A 17,503-nucleotide genomic window follows, 5' to 3' on the forward strand; every position below is an offset into this window, starting at 1 on the left:
TTCAACTTTATGGGGTAGGCCAGAATTTGAGAGACTTGACAAACTGATTACTAAACCTCACCCCGCTACTACTTGTATTGTGCAAAATAGATCAAGATCAAATCAAATTCAAGTTTATTTCGGGTCGTTAATATTCATAAAATCATCGCAATTATCATATTTCATAAAATTTAAAATACAACTAAAAAATACAATCGAAAAGCACACAGCAATAACAAAATTGCATCTCTGTCATGGAATAGCTCCCAAGGTTTGCAGACTTACAATAAATCTTATTTACATCCGGTTAGACAGACCCCCTCCCCACCATGCCATAAAATAGATTTTCTCTGCCAGGCTTTCTGTAAATAACAGGCAAGTTCAAATAACACCACAGTCTTCGTTGAGGTCAACAAAAACAGCAATGCCGCTTGACAAGACCTTATCCCACTCACTCGAAGTATATATTCAGTAGAAATTCTGCCCAAAAGTCATTAAACAATGGGCATAACAAGATAAAATGGGACATGGCTCAAAGCCACCACACACATACACATTTATAATCTGGCCCCCGACCATTTTACATATTACTTACCAGAGACGCATCATTTTGAGGTAGGAAGCCTTCTTGCTGGCAGAAGAGGATGGCACGGTGTGTTCGCTTGACAATGTGGAACGCCACTGTATGTTGAACAGCAGCTGCAATGTCTGCCACACAGGAGAGAATCTGCCCCTTCTTGAGTCCTGCAGAGGAATAAGTGATCCCTCTTTAGACAAATGAATGCAGTTTAACACTCCCTTGAGAATTCTGCTGTCTTAATAGCACAAAAACTTACAAGCAGACAGAATGGAAGGGCCTTTTGGCAAAGGCAGATGGAGCATCAGTATATCCCCAACATAGAGAAACACAATACAAACTCTTACACAGATACCTCACCAATAGGGAGGCTTAAAAAAACAGCTGTTGCATACTGTGATTAAAAGGTGGTGGAGACATGGGTCACTTTTATGCATTTGCTGGAGCTGACCAGCAATTAGGTCATTTTAGGTCACTAATTTTAGGTAGGCATATGGTTGGCAAACAAATATTCTGGAAAGCCAACAATGGCTTTATCATAGCCCTCCTTCTCCTGTCAAAAATGATGGTGGTGGCTCAGTGGGGTAAGATGTATGTACCGGCTTCGATTATTTGGCTAAGCAACATCTGGATGCAAATGGATGGACACACAGGCTTTGTATTCATAAGGCTGAAAAGAGAAGGTTCAGAACATCTGGTCTGCAGTGTGCTACTCAGGAGAATAGAATCAGAAAGTCACTGGCCCTAAAAGACTGGGAGCTTTTCATTTGATCAATTAAGCGGTGGAATGATGGTGGGCTAGGCAGGGCTTTGTAGCAAAAATGAAAAAGACCTGCAGGCTGCAATCCCCTGATGGACTCTTTATGTTTATGATATTGCATGTTCCTGCTCACATATTGGCTGTTTGTATATGACTGATTTTCACAAAATGGTGGGATACGGGTGAGGAAGGCAGAGTTTGTCAAATACCAAGGTGGGGTCAGCTAAGTGCCCAAGTGCTATCTCGGGTAAATCAGGCCTCCTTACCAAGTGCTATCTCAGGTAAATCAGATCTCCTTTTAAAGTTCACAAGATTTTGAGGTACCTCCCAGGCACTCACAGTCCCCCCCTCACTATTTCTCTAACCGTCCTTTGGCTTGCCTCCTGTTGATGGTGGGATACGACCAACTCAGATTCTTTCTGCAGGTTCGAACAGTCAGAACATTTGAAGTGTTTCTTCCTCTTGCAGAAAAAGCTAACTGAGTCTTCTTGTTCCTACAGCGAAGCAAAAGAAGGTCTCATCACTGCTCTTATCACTAGCCTTTCTTAGCGGCCTGAATCAAATCTCTCTGGCTCTTCTGCTCCTCTTTTGTTCCTGAGCCTCCTCAACACCATGGCAAATGCTTGTTCCACCTCCTACCCCTACCCCTGGCCTTGGGCTAAGTGTACCCACTTTTTCCTCCTTGCACTTACTCGCTACCACCTTGCATTTACTTGGAGTTTGGTTTCCGTACGAAGGGTACGAAGAAAGTGAAAAAGAAAAAAACTAAAAAAAGGAGTATGGCGGAGGATGTTCTGGATACTTTTGCTTCTTCAAGCGGACTCATGGCCTTCCTGATTCGAAACCCTCGCTATCTGATGAGGGCAGAGCCATTTGGCCTTTTTTTTGGATTGGCTTTATGTCTGGCCTTCCTGTGCCTTTGGGTAACTGGTGACAGATGCCTCATGTGGTCAATAAAATGTTCAACCAAATACTACAATTCCACCTAATATTCATTACTAGTTTAAGGTTCACTGGGGCTCCATGCAGCCAGCAGGGTAGGGCAGTGAACTGAAAAAGGTGCGTAGGTTTGATGAAGGCAGTCTTCTCAGGATCCTCTGATGCATTATGCAGACGGAGGAAATACTGCTGGTCCAAACCTTTTGATGGTCTGTTGAATTCTTGAAAGACCAGTTGCTTTGCGAGTATTCAATGAACTACAGGTCCAGCATATTCTTCGCCTCCAGGGCCTTCTGAATCACCTTGTGTAGTGAACTAGCATGCAATCAGACCTACTTGCCTGGAGGGGTTTTGAAAGTATGTATGAAGTTCTAGCCTTGCTGGGCCAATTTACAAAGATGTCAGCAAAGTGTTGTAAGAAGTTCTGTAGATCTCTAGGCAGGTTGAGAGTCCGGTCCATCGGTTTGAGGTTGGTTAATATTGCCAAAATGTTCTCCCTTTCCCCCCGACTCCAGGTGTGACATCAGCATCAACTCCTCTGGCTTCCGCCAGGTTTTAAGCTAGTTTACATGGTATGCATTAGGACTTTCGGTGATCATCCTGATGTACTCTGTAGCTGGTCCTTGAGAACTTGTGTGACTTGGTATAGACCATGTCACATGGTCAGCAGATTATTCACAGAGGTTGGAAGTAGGACCAGGAAAATGTTACTTGCTTTGAACTTCCTTCGTTTGGCTTCTTGGTCATGTAGGTGCTTTTTCTTCTCTTGGATAGTCTGTAAATGTTGCTGTGCTAAATTGCAGACCAACTGGCGCCTATTTGGGTGGTTCTCACAAACCTAGGTGTCCCTCCTTCTGGGTCTTCTCTACCCACCTGACCCCCTTTCAAGATATGAAGGATGTCTCAGGGCTCTCTCCCATAGATGATATAAGCAAGAACGTAGTTCCACGCACTAAACATGTTATAACTAATAATTGTTGATGTTTGAAAAACATTCTATTAATTGAAGTGTCAATATAATGGGCCTCATTACAAGTTTGGCGGTAGCCTTGCCGGTAAAACTGGCAGGCTGCTGCCAAACTTGCGAAAAATTCCAGCGCCCGCGAATGGGTAATTACCGGGTCATTTGAGGGCGCCGGAATGAAATGCTTCCCATTCCCATTGAGCCCGATTGAATGGGGAGGTTGAATGGGGAGGTTGGATGCACCGGCACCATTCAGAATGGTGCCGGTGCATCCGATATGCTCTGCTTGCGGGTGCCGGTATGCCCGCCAGGTCAGACGTGGCGGGCGGGAAGGCACCCGCGAGCAGAACTCTTAGTTTGCCGGTCCGGTAACAGCGATACCAGAAAGCTGACCGGTACCGTGGTTACCAGACCGGCAAACTTATAATGAGGCCCAATGTCTTCACCGAGCCCAGATATAAAAATAGATTTTATTCTGATTTTGGAAACACATATGACAGCAGTCTTAACAGTGTCTGAATAAGGACAGGATGCAATCGAACATTTCCTTCAAGACATCTTACTTCTCCTTCTAGACGCTGTACAACTAGCAGACAGAGAGAGACAACACAGAAACTGCATGCAGGCAAGACTCAAGGTCCTAACGGTTTACCACTAGAACTGTGGAGAAGGTTGTGGAGTTGGAAATCAGCCTATATATCCTACATTTGTTTACCGCTAACAAAGAGTGGGGAACTACCTACGGACCTGAGATTAGCAACTATAGTGTTATTCATAAAATAGGGAAGCTGTCGGACTCATGTGCGTCATTACTCATTTGCGTCAAACAGTCCAATATCCCTGCACAATGGAGAATCCAAGATCTTAGTCAAGATCCTGGTAGACAGAATTCTCAAGGTGATTAAAACCCTGATGCATAGTGATCAGGATGGATTTCTACCAGGGAATGTTTATGTGGATGAATTAAAAAGTTAATTAATGCAATAGCTAGGGCCAAACTTGTACACTGTCCCTTGGCTATAATGTGTTTAGATTCTGAAAAAATATTCAATTCGATTAACTGGGAGTATATATGGGTGTAAATCAGGAAGATGGGATTTCGGGATAACTATGCATCATGGGTCAAATTACTATACACTAAGCAACTAGACAGAGGGCAAGAACTTGAGTCAATGGATATAGGCTGTGTTGCTTTTCTTTGCAGAGACCCATCAAAAGTGCCCTCTTTTTCAGCTTTTATTCACGAACGCCATGGAATCTCTAGCTGAATGGATACGAAGAGACTAGCTATTGATGAGGTTTGCATGACCTAGAAACTGATGATATAGTGACATTCCCTTGTGACCTTGAGATTTTAGGGCCCACAGTAATGGACACAAGGGAGTTAAGGACACATAGGGGTTTGAAAGTGAAGTATATCTTATTGCCAATGTGAGAGAGGCTGAGGATATTCCTATTCAATTTCCGTTAGAGTTCACAAGCGAGTCCTTCGCCTATTTGGGGATGCACATTTGTGCACACAAAAACAAATTCTTAATGAGGATCCTATATCCTGCCCTTAAACTATGGGGGGATGCAGTGCATTGGTCGACCCTACAAGTCGCAACAAGCTGCCCTATTTAAAATTATTTATTTTCCCATGCTTCTATATGTTCCCTAAAATACTCCAATGGAGATTCCACAGTCTGAATTTGTTAAAATAGAGACCATATTAAGAAAAATGGTCTGGAGGATAAGAAACAGTTTGAAGTTGGAAACAGTCTATTGATCAGTTTGGGAAGACGGTAAAGGCTTACATGATATCTGAAAATATTACTGGGCTTCCCATCTGGTGGCGACTAATGAATTGCTACACGGTGGCAACACAAAACCCGTTTAGTTGGAAATCACTCTAATGAATAAGTATTCAGCATTTTATGTTCTATATGGAATAGCTAGAAGACTGCACCTGCCTTTGGGTACAAGTTGGGTCAATCAAGCCATTAGGGAGGTCATAAAAAGCAATAGGATGGAAGGGAAGGATCACCCTCCTGTCGCCACTTTGAGACAGCCAGGACTTGCCCGAAGTTAAAATGTTGGGGATAATGTACCACTGCGTGAATCAAAACACAATGAAAGTTGGGGATGCGATTTCTCAGGGACAGGTTCCATTTACGTTTGTTTATCAGACTCAAGCAAGCACAAATATAAAAGTTGAGGGAAGGGTTGGAACTTCCAGAACACTCTCCACTGGAGGTTAACTTATTTCCAGAAGAGCTCACGCAAACCTAGCTCCATGCCTTATCAAGTAGTTACCAGCTTTACATCACCCGCTCTAGCAAAATTGAGAGCCAACTGGGAATCCAACAATACACCACAGGATTTACTATTTCAGAAATTTCTTGCATAAGAATGGTCCAGCCACTGATTCAAGTAGAAACCTGTTCCTTTTTTAGTTTTTGCCAGAAGGTGGTGCTAAAGCACACATATAAGCCAACACTATTGCACTGTAGTACAGCTAGGTGGGAGGTGGCGATCTGACATGCAGCTTATGGGCGTTTTATTTATACACTCTAGTAGGTCAGAATTAGTTGACTGGCAAGGAGGCATGATTTTCCAAAGGTTTATTTTCTCTTCTGATTCAAAAGACCTAATTTTTCCCAAACTCTGCAATATTAAACCCTACTCTATACAAACGAAGGGAAAAAGGAGTGCTTGTCAAGATGGTTAAACATAAATGAAGTCCTCTGTCCAGAAATCCTATTTTCTCTCCCTAGTGCTACAACGAAAATATAAAACAACTGAGACATACTTTTTCGCCTTGCCCAAGGGAAAGGGATGGCTGGTGACTTCTGATTCCCACCCTTGTGTCTCTTTGCCACAGGCCCCTTGCCTATATTCACAGTCCAAACAGATAATTTGTGCACGGCTGGAGTTCCCTCCCAGAATTCTAGCCAGGTCTCTGGTTTTCCCTGAACTGGTGTATTTCCCAGTCCTTCTCCCTTTGTGGAGCCTTTTGTGTTACCATTCTCGTAGCCTGGGAGGCTTTCAGCATCTTCCTTCCCCACTCTGGGGCTCGCTATTGCTTATTTCCCACTGTGAGCTCCTTTGTTCTGTCCCCACACCAAGGCTTCTCTGTCTCTTTTCCCCACTCTGGGGCTTCTTGCTGTTCCTGTCCCCACTCTGGTGTTTCTCCGTTTCTCCCCCACATTGGGGCTTCTTTTCGGTTTCTCCCACACATGAGGGATTCCTTCGATTTCTCTCCTCATACCAGGGCTCTTTCTCTGGCCTTGCCGCCTGCAACCCATTCTTCGGAAGCCACGGGGTACCTGTATATGAGCAGTTCTCTGTGCGAGCGCTATGTAGGTTGACTGCCCCTCATCTCTCTGCAGAGCTCCTTATGCGACTCCTCAACTGTACTCTGCGGCAGTCGACATCTTCCCCTGGTTCATGCTTGCTCGGAGCGGAAGCTTGTGGGCGGTTCCTCCTTCGGGTTCTGCCTCTGCCCAGTGAGGTACTCCATTTTCGCTCGGACTGCCACACCCAAATGCTCCGGTTTCCCATCTACTGGGCCGCATCGCACTCTCTTAGAGCAGATGTCCTGGCGCAACGCCACATCTGGCATTGTCTCTCTCCTTGCAGTGTGCGCAGAGGCATCATTAAACTCTGAGCTGCGTGGATACCCCTTCCTGATTGGTTCTTCACATGATGTACCTCCAGTATGCTGGTTTCTCTGCCGTTCTGCTGTTTTCCCAAAAGAGGATGAAATGGAAGCAGAGACAGCCATTGATTAAGGGTTCTCATACATCTGAGCTCTTGCATAACCCATAAAGGTGTTAATCTCTGGGGCACGGGAAGGGGACTCAGTCTCCCTCTGGATTCTCATATCCCCTAAGTGGGAGTCACATTGGCTTCGTCACCCCACGCATTGACGGCCCATGGCCATGCTAATCCCTATGGCCATTTCCTCCCACTAACAGCCCCTCCATGCCCAACACATCGGGTCTCATTACGGGTCAGGCGGTAAACTTGACGGTAGGGTAGAAGGAGGGAGGACAAGACAAACTATCTTACTAGGCCTTGCATCATTCAGATTTTGTAAGTGTGAGAACGGGAAGTGCAAGGGGAAGTGGCGGGGGGGGTGTGCAAGGGAGAGGGGAGGGGAAAACAGGCCAGCAATGCTTTTAGTAAGAGCAGCCAGGGCAGCCAGGCTCTGGGTAGTGCAAGGAGAACAAGCGACTGTAGGGTTACAGTTATAGCCCCTAAGTGCGTGGTAGGCCCAGAGGCAGTGCAAGGGAGACTGATCAAGAAAGCCTGGTACCCAGTGAGAGACTCTGAGGGTAGCCAAGCAACCAGTCGGTACAGCAGACAAGTAGGTCAGGAAAGACAGCAGGGGAGAGAGAGAGATAAAGCAGAGAAGAGGAAAGGTTCGAGATGATTCCGGAACTTCAGGTAGTCCGGCTCAAGTTTGAGAGGGGCAGGGAGGCCATTCCAGAGGGAGGCACCTGCAGAGGAGAGAGATCTACCCCCCACTCTCTACCTGGAGAAGCGTCTAACCCTGAGAGAGTTGGAGGTAGCTGAGCGAAGGGCTCGAGAAGGAAGGCATTTTGGAAGAGAGCGTTGGATGAAGTGCGTGCCCCGGACCCAGAAAGCCGTGTGGACAATGCAAAGGGTCTTGAACTTGATCGTTGCAGCCAAAGCGAGCCAGTGGAAAGATTTCAGGGCTGGAGAGATACGGTCCCTGGGCTTGAGGCCAAGGATAAGTCTTGCAGTCCTGTTCTGGATTAGTTGCAGAAGGCGAAGAGTAGAGGAAGGCAGATTGAGAAAGAGGCTTTTGCAGTAGTGCAGCCTAGAGACAACCAGGACTCTGGAGACAGTGAACTTCTGGGGGAAAGTGAGAAAGTGCAGCTGGTAGTGGGACTTCTTGGCGACGTCTGGGGTGTGAGGAGTGAAAGAGTGGAGTCGAAGATGACACCAAGGTTTTTGGCCTTGCAGGAAGGCGAAGTAAGATGGGTGGGCAGAGGTCCCAATGAGAAGGATCTCTGTCTTACTGGCATTAAGGCAGAGATCGTTGGAGGCACACCAATCCTGAATCCCGGATAGACAGTCAGGAATGAGCGAGAGAGGAGAGGAGGCTGAGGGGAGCCTGAAGGAAAGCTGAGTGTTATTGGCTAGAACGCTTCCATGGGACTCCGTGGGAGCGTAATGTCTTCTCAGCTAGAGGATCTGTTATCTGGGATCTTATTCTGTGAAAACAACAATAATAACAATAGAACTACAGTAATTTCTATTGGCGGAAAAAAACTGTATTGCAGTGTGCCTTTGATAAATCCCCTCCTCACCTGTGCTTATGTTTTGTGGAGCTCTCCTTCCTGTATTCTACAGGGGCGTGTTGGTTTGAAACTTTTTTTTTTAAAACATACTTTTATTGTTTTCACATATAAACAAAGTGCATTTAGCATAGTAATGTCCCTCAACTCCCCCCCCCCCCCCTTCCATCACCCCCCGGAAGAGATAGTCTGTGTTCCATGAAGTCTGATTGTAAGTATTCCAGAACCCCCCCTCCCCCCATTCCTTCTTGAAGAATTCGGGCAAGCCCTGTAGGTAATGTGTTATCTTCTCCATGGTCATTTGTGACCAAACCTTCTGCAACCAAGTATATACAAGAGGTGGGTCTTGCTTTTTCCAGTTTTGGGCGATTGTCGCCCACGCCGCAATGACCAGGCCCATAAGACTCCTCCAATGTGCTTTATTGATGTTCTTGGCCTGTTGATCCTTCATTCCGCATAGCCACACTTTTTCACCCTAGCTGTTCCACCTCTGGGAACATCCTTTTCATTTCCATTTTCACGTCTGACCAGAAACCTTTGACCCCTTGACAGTCCCACCAAATGTGCTTCTACTTACCTGCTTCTAAGCAACCCCTCCAACAGCGATCGGTCTTTCCCAGATACATTGTGCTCTCTGGTGTGTAGTGCCATTGAGTAACTATTTTTATCCACATTTCCCTGGTTTGCACTGCTCTGGTGAGTTTTGGGATGCCAGCCCACAGATCCATCCACTGTTTTGGTATCACTTCCCCAAGCGTTCTCTCCCATCTTTTCATGTATTCTCATTTAATTTCTTCATCCGGTGTGTTGATAAAGTTATAAAGAGAGGAGACTAATTTCTTGTCCCCAGAGTTGGTTAGTAGGTACTTTTCAAATGGAGTAAGGTCCCTTGTGGCTGCTTCAACGACCTCTGGTGTTGCCAACCAATGTCTGAGCTGCTCATATCTACGCCTGTCCGCCTCTGTCAGGTTCCATAGGATTTGACATTCTGTAAATGATCATAGTTGTTTGTCTTGGAACATTTCCCCAATTTCTTTGCACCGTGCAGCTTCCCAGTGCTCAAAGGCCCCGCTTTCTTGTCCCGGTGGGAATAGAGGGTTCCGACAGATGGGCGTGAAAGGGGCTATCACTGTGGACATGATGCCCTTCCGTGTTTGTTTGTCCCAGGCATCCAGTAGAATTTTCATGACCTCGCTAATACAGTGATTAGGGTGTCTATGTTTCTTGTGTTTCCAAAGAACGTCCTCCAACGGAGTTCTAGCTACCGCCCTATCTTGAGTCACCCAGATCCTTTGTCGATTCTCCCCCAGCCACTCCTTCAACACCCACAGTTGCGCTGCATGTTAGTATTTTCTGAAGTGTGGAAGTGACATTCCCCCCGCTCTGATGTGTGCCATGAGGATGGCTCTGGCGACCCTTGGGGGCTTCTTGTTCCAGATATAGGACGTGACCGCCCTTGACAGTGCCTTAAAGAAAGATTTAGGGATTGGTATAGGGAGGGCATGGAAGTAATACAACAGCCAGGGGAAAAAGTTCATTTTCACTGCTTGAATTCTACCCCACCATAAGACCATTAGCGGACACCATCGTTCCAAATCTCTTTTCAGTAGAGCGAGGAGGAGGATAGTTTCCCTGAAATAGTTGGTCTATCTTATGTGTGAGTGTTATACCCAGATACTTGATGACCTCCTCATTTATTTTTAGACCTAGCAATCCCGCCTCCCTTTTCAGTGCTCCTCTCTCCCCAGCCAAATCTCGGACTTGGTTTGAACCTTTTAACTTGAGAGGCTGCAGTGTTCAAACGATTCTTGGCAGAATAATGTCCTTGCCTCTTTTTAGAGTTATCTTGCGTGGTTTCTTTGGTGAAAAAATATATATAGTTCTTCAGATTATGTGTAGTCCCTACTTTGGAGAGATCTCTCTTTCTAAATGTTCCCTTTTTATTTTGCAGGTTCTTAGTACTCAGAAAAGGTTAGATGCTGGAGTATGGCTGCGACTGTACTCGGTTTGAGGAAGCGTTAAATAAACGTGAGCTCATCTTAACTGAGTAGTTGCAGCCTTCAGAGACGAGCGCGGTAATAACTAAGGGAAGAATAGCTTGCTGGGACTTCAGGTAAGCAACATATGTAAAACTTCTTTCTTATTCACAAAGTTCATTAATTAACGAAAATACCTTTTGTTTTGCAGGTTTTCGGAAAACTGTAGCTGAAGAACCTTCAGGCGATGCAGAGACTGCTGAGGAAAACTTCTCAATGAAGGCACTGCGACCGCGAACGAAGACTGCTGTGAGGAAGATGCTGCGGCGGAATTCTGACAGAAGATGCGGAGACTACGAAATAAACAGCTGACTGGAGAAACACTTCGGAAATAATTTGGTTTCGGTAAGTCTTTTCAGTAAACTATGGAATTCGGTTGATTTTCTGTGGAAACTAATATCTCTTAACTTCTTTTTTCCTTTGACAGGTTCTGTGAGGAGATCGCTGGTAGAGTTACCCACTGTCAGCGGAGAAGACGCAAAGCGAGCACTCCAGCAGAGCCAGGGCTTAAGTAGCTCCCTCTGCAATAGGTGTAGTATGTGCTGTGAGTTTACAATGGACTTGGCGGCAGCCATGCTGAGTGTAGGAAAAAACAATGTAAGCGCTATGTAAGCCTATGGGTGCAATGGGTTATAGGTCAAAGATTTGAATTAAAAGGATCGAAATACAATAGGGTCGAATCAAAAGGACCGAAAACAAAAAGGGTCGTTTTTTTAAAAAAAAAAATGTAATTGATTTTTTTTTTTAATTGATTTTTTTTTATGGGGGTTCCCCTCCAAACTCCCTTTTATGTGGAAAAAACACTTTTTTTCTTATACCGAAACCCCCCAAAAAAATATATATTTCAAAAAAAGAATTCGACCCTTTTGTTTTAGGTCCTATTGACTTGACCCTATGGCATTCGATCCTTTCGGAATCGAACCTTTGACCGGACACCAATGCAATTCTATGAATGAGACCAATGCCTTTTGTGCCAAGCTTGAAGCCACTGACTGATATGAAGTTACTTGCTTCCCTGGTATTTCTGAACGGGAACAGTACTCCTTTGCTGCGATCATGACATCCGCATATCATTGAAAGTTAGAGGAGAAGGTAGAGATCAGGTGGGCCAAAGCAAAGGTTGACAAACTAGGGTGAGAGGATAGAGCCATGGGGAATGCCACAGGTAGAAAGAGATAGCGGAGAGAAAGGGACCAAGTTGGACCTTGATAGGGCGGTCCAAGAGGAAGAAGGTCAGCCACTGCAGGGCTTGATCCGTGATTCCAAGGTTCTTACAGAGTCAATTGATCAGGATGGCATGGTTGACCTTGTCAAAAGCAGAGGAAAGATCAAGGAGGATGAGGACAGAAGGAATGCTGGAATCAAGGTTAGAGAGCAGATCTTCACAGGTGTTCAGGAGAACAGTTTCCGTGCCTCTGGCAGCTCTGAAGCCAGACTGATGGTCATGGAGACAACCAACAGATTCAGTGTGGAGAGTAAGCTGGGAGATGGCCAGCTTTTCCAAGAGTTTTCTCATGAAAAGGGTAATGGAGATTGGGCGATAGTTTGCCGGGCAGGTAGGATCTGCATACAGCTTCTTGAGGAGGGGGTGCACAAGGTAGTGCTTAAGGGGAGAGGGGACCTTTCAAGTGGCGAAAGAGGGATTACAGAAATCAGCCAAGGCTGGAGCGAGGGTGTTAATATGGTCCTTGAGGATTGTCATAACATTCCTGCCAAGTACTCAAAACTCTTTTCTTGCTCTTTTCAGATTATACCCTCAGCAATCACCCACAGATCAAAGATCACAAATGTTGATCCTCCATGAGCATTTCTCCATCCTGCCTAGATCATCACTGAAGCAAATACGTCTACAATGTTATTCTCCCCACGCCTATAGGTGTTCAGGTGCAGAATGGACCCCTGTTGATTGGTGATAGTGATTATACCCTATGGCATCTTGCAAATGAAGATAATACATTTGTAACATAAGCCACTGGACATTGGGGAATACACACACAAATTAAACTGTATAGGAAACATCATTGGTCACTCACATTAGAAAAAGATTTGCAAGAGTGGGTGTAGGCATGCAGCACATGTGCCCAACAGAAAACTCTGTACTAAATCAGCAGGTCTCAGTCATCCTCTGCACTACCTGCAGTACCCTGGCAGTTTGTGTCAAAAAACTATATAGTCGACCTTCCCACCTCCCAAGACTGCACATTGGTCATGATAACAGAGAACATGTACACCAAAATGAAATGGCACACTTATCGCCCCTGCCCAAGATACCATCAGCACCTGCCATAGCTCATAACATTTTACAAGACATCTTCAAGTCATTGTGACGATTCATGGCATCACATCACTTCTCCCCGGGGGATGGGGGGAGCCCTTCCCAGAGAAGCTAGGGAGTTGAGCGCGCTACGCAACATTCCCCCTAGCAGTGGCAGAAAGCAGGACTTCACTGTCAGGAGTGCTAGGCTTATCTATCTTCAACGGTGCCCTTCGGATCCGTTAAAACACCCTCCTCCTCCTTACCTGATCCCTCTGAGACAAGCGTCCTTTCCTTTTTCTTTCTGTTGACCTTCTTCCTCTGATAGAGATATGGCCGCCTTCGGAAAGAAGCCACTGTGTTGCCGTGTGAGAACAGAACACAGGACCCCCCTCTGGGAACGCCAGAAACTAGAGGAAAAAGCCAACGGCTACAAAAAAACTCTTGGTTGAATTCTGTAGGTGGTTGTGGTAGCGCGGAATGACACCGGAAGCAGAACCAATAGAATTCCTGATTACAGCGAAAAGTTTGACAACGGGTCTGGAGAAGTAGCAAGGTAGATCTCCATGGCGACAGAACGGAAAAGGAAAGGAAGGGAAAGAGGTAAACCAGCCGGAGAAGGTAGCACTAAGGCGGAAGAGAGAGAGAGAGAAGGAAAACAGGAGACGCTGCTGAGAAAGGAGGCGACGAGGGCGGAGGAAGGCAACCAAGGAAACGGCACCGCAGAGAAAGGCGGCTAGGAAATGCAAAGGAGATCACAGGACGAAAACCCAGGTAATGGAAGCGGAGGACAGAACAGAAGGCAGCAACTGCTGCAAGGAGAAAACTTAGAGAGCGTTAACCCAAAGCGAAACGAAAACTCCAAGGGTTGCAACGCGAAGCCAGAAAGGGGGGCGGGGCTAAAGTAGGAAATAGCAGAGAACGGTCAGAAAGACTAGACCGCCACAGAGAGAGTGGAAAATACGTGGAGGGCTGATCAATGACGGCGTAATAGCCAAGTATGCCCCAAGCGCCAGGATGGCAGGCGCTTGACATTCACAGGGAGAGACTCCCCTCATGGGCACAAGAACTCCTGTTCTGTGATGGAAATTCCTAACCCTCTTGCCCTGGAGACCCTGAAACCCATAAAGTCTGCTGAGAAACAATCTGAAAGCACTACTGTATGATACTGCAATACTCCTTCCTTTCTTCCTGTAAATATTGATAACACCAAGACCAAGAAGACTAATATAGACATGCAGTCTGCTCTCAATTCATCTTCCAAGAGTACTGTAAAGAAGAAGATTGATGGAGTTATACAAACTACTCCTTTGCCAAATACAGAAGATACTGGGAAAAGGTGGCCCACAAGGAGGCATGAAGAATACACAATAGACACAAACAAGGGTCTGTGACACTCTGCTGGGGAGGACCCAGCGGTATGACATACAAATGGAAAAAGGACTCAATGAGAGGAGAAGCACACATGAAGTCTGGCAGACCCTGGAAGTTTAAACCTGCTACGCCAGAGAAGCAAACCTCCAGTCGGGGTGTTTGCTGACACCAGGTTGCAGGATTCCTTTCCAGGCCGACACAGAGCAAGCCTGACTAGAAGCTTGGAACCAACGGACTGTGACGGGGGCACCGCCTAGCCGGAGACCCCACAGAGCCAAAACACGGCAGTGGGCAGTGGAAAGAGCAACAAGGAGAACTTTCCACAGGAATGCATTGATCCCACACCCCAGGAAGAACCGGTGATGTGGCCACAACGGAGAAGAGGTAACAGGAGTCACGGGAGACCCAGTAAGGGATTGGGCAAGGCTGACGAATATAAAGAAGGCATCGGGAGAAATCGCCCTTGTCTAAGTAATTGTATCAAAAGGACCGAATGTAAAGAAGGCATTGTCAGTAATCTCCCTCATCTCAGTACATGTGCCAGAAGTACCAAATGGGAAGACGACATCAGGAGTAATCTCCCTCGTCTCAGTAGTTGTGTCAAGAGTATTGAATGGAAAGAAAGCCTATGGAGTAATCTCCCTCATCTCCAGCATTGTGGTAAACGTAGCAAGTGTGAAAATTATATCACAAGTAATCTTCCTTGTCTCAGTTGTTGTGTCAAAGAGAAGAACATATCGTGAGTACTCTACCTCAATACTCTATCCTCAAGAGGGACATTCAGACTAGAGAGTGCCACAAGAACAGTCTCCATTGCCAGAGTGTTAGGAGGAACCAAGGACACTATACGGAACAGTTTCTCTTGTTTTCATCAACAACAGGAGGGGAAATAAGACAATTAACTGTGTATTAGAAACAAAAGGAGTGTTTGACCCTTAAGCAAGCCCTGAGAGAAGCCTGGGAAGAAGTAAAAAGGTTGAGTAAAACGACTGCAGGAAGTTATCCAAAGACAGCCAACGGCTGAACCAACTGAACTAGGAGAGGGAAGTCATTCGCCTGATTTTCCACATACTTGTTGAATCAGCAACTAAGGCAAAAGTTTACCAAACAGCAGCCTGGAGGCTGATCAAGTTAACCAGGAGGAGAAAGCAGTTGCTGAACTGTTGGACCAGAAGGGAGTCATTCTCCTGGTATTGTTTATAAGTGTACAAGTTGAACTGTAATCAAAGACTATGCCCTTAGGGCTGGTCCCATTAAACCAGAAGGGATTCATTCTCCAGGAGCTATTTACGTTAATGCCTTTTGTTAATGGTAGGCCTAGAGAAGGGGGAAACAAGCAGACTACGTCACATGCTTATGGGGATCCTCCAGAGGAGCGTGTGCTCCTGCACCAAAGATAGGCGCGAGGTGGGAAGAGAAGCCTAAGCCTACAACAGACTTAGGGTCGCACTGCCTCAGAGGTGGTGGGAGTCAGTGGACCTGGTGAGAGTTGAACAGAAAGAAAGAGGGGAGGATTATGCTGGAGTGGCCAGCCAAGCCTTTTAGAAACTCAAATGGCAGAGAACAGTTTGGAGGCACCAGTGATCATTAGGGTGTCAGGAGTGAAGGCCCGGTACCTAGAACTGTGCTCCTTTGAAAAACATAGAACGTAATACTTTGTGGGAGCGCAACCAGGATGCACGCCCTACATTTAGTACTTGGTGACTAAAAAACAAGAAAAAATAAGACAAGAAAAGAATATCGAAATCATCAAAGACTTGTGCGGCACCTTCTTTCGAGCCCAATGGCGTTGCATCCTCTGCCTGCACCTCAGGGCTCCAAGCGATTACCTGCTGGTTTCACTGGTCCGCATCCTCTCCCAGCAGGATCACTCCCCTTTTCAGGTTGTCCCCTTGTATTTGGGGAGGCCCCCAGAGAAACTGATAACAGTCCAGCCTCAGCGTATCAAGGGTCAGAAATCCCCCTTGTATCTCCGCCATCTTGGCCATTCCCCTGAAGGATACTTTTAAAAATGATATGGCCAGTCTGCACGTGGATTTAACAGAGAAAGCAGTCCATGGATACACAATAGACATGGCGCTCACTGTGATGAAGAGCAAGGTTCCGAAGCAGGCAGATGAGTTGAGAGATGTGCAATACCACTTTAAGACTTCAAACCAAATGTGAAGGCCTTGAGAATAGATCAATACGAGATAATGTGAGGATTCACTTCTTAAAGGAGGGATCAGGACTGAATGAAAGAGATGCATTACTGACCTCCTTGGAATGTTGATGAAGAATACTGCTTGCAACGATATAAAAATTAATTTGCAGCCTTATTTTGACGAAATGTCATAAAAGAACAGTTACAAGTCGTAAAAACACATATCATATAAATAGCAATATAAAATGTTAAAATATTCGATACTGGGCTAAAAATCATTCATCATTGGGAACACATGCAATTAAAATATAAAAGTTAAACATGCCCCATCACTATTGGTGTTTCATCCACAGTCACTTGACATTGTCCTCTGTTCAGTTCCCGCCATTACACTGATGCACTTTTCCCTAAATTTCCAGCCTTTTGCAGAGCCTTTATGCAGACTGGAGGTCTCTTACATCATGGTTTCATAAAACAAGGTTTCACATTTTTGTGTCAAATTTTTGCATAATTACGGCATGTGAATAGAAAATGTTGGACTGTTTCTTTGAATAGAAGGCAAAGGGGGCACATTTGGGATGAGACAGCTTTCCAAGTGTTGGTTAATGTGGCTAGAGGTAAAATGCCCCATCCAAGTTTAAAAAATAAAGTACATGTGCATGGATCCTTGATCTGATCTAGTTACGATTCATAATGGTATACTTCTAATGTGAGACTGCTGTATCAACAATTGTTCAGCATCGTCTGTGCCAACCACTCTACAAAACGTTTCTTTAACATTGCCTTGGAAAGTATATTCGTCCGATTTGGCATGGTCTACCATTGGCCGAAACCTAAATCAAGACTCATAGGCTTAATGTGTCTTACCCAAGAGAGCGAGCCACTGTTTGGAAGATTCAATTTGCTAACCAGGGCCTCTTTATATTTTATTAGAATTGGGTCTGACCAGAGATGTTGCCAGAAGAACAAGGGCTTCACTTTCAGTATCTTATCTATACATTGCCAGCTGAGCTTGAGGTAAATTATTACATTTGAAGCCGATTTCGGTCAATGCAAAACTCATTTCAGAAAGCGCTTCTCTATAGTTTGACGAGATGAATTGCAAAAGTATTCCTGCAGTTCAGCCCCGTAGTATATAAGAACTAGTACACACGGTGGGACTAGTGCA

At 45.5% G+C, this 17,503-nt stretch overlaps 1 protein-coding gene across 5 annotated transcripts in view; it reads right to left on the reverse strand.

The window, feature by feature from the left end:
* The window catches only part of OSGEPL1 (O-sialoglycoprotein endopeptidase like 1), a 440,031-nt gene that overhangs the window by 142,558 nt on the left and 279,970 nt on the right, over nucleotides 1-17,503 (reverse strand). For all 5 annotated transcript variants that reach the window (XM_069615644.1, XM_069615643.1, XM_069615645.1 and 2 more), the window contains one exon: nucleotides 575-723. In XM_069615644.1, coding sequence (XP_069471745.1) covers nucleotides 575-723 — 149 coding nt within the window. The remainder of the gene's footprint in view (nucleotides 1-574; nucleotides 724-17,503) is intronic.

This window comes from Ambystoma mexicanum, chromosome 9, assembly GCF_040938575.1.
Source record: "Ambystoma mexicanum isolate Mex_15411 chromosome 9, UKY_AmexF1_1, whole genome shotgun sequence".
In the NCBI taxonomy this organism is placed as follows: domain Eukaryota; kingdom Metazoa; phylum Chordata; class Amphibia; order Caudata; family Ambystomatidae; genus Ambystoma; species Ambystoma mexicanum.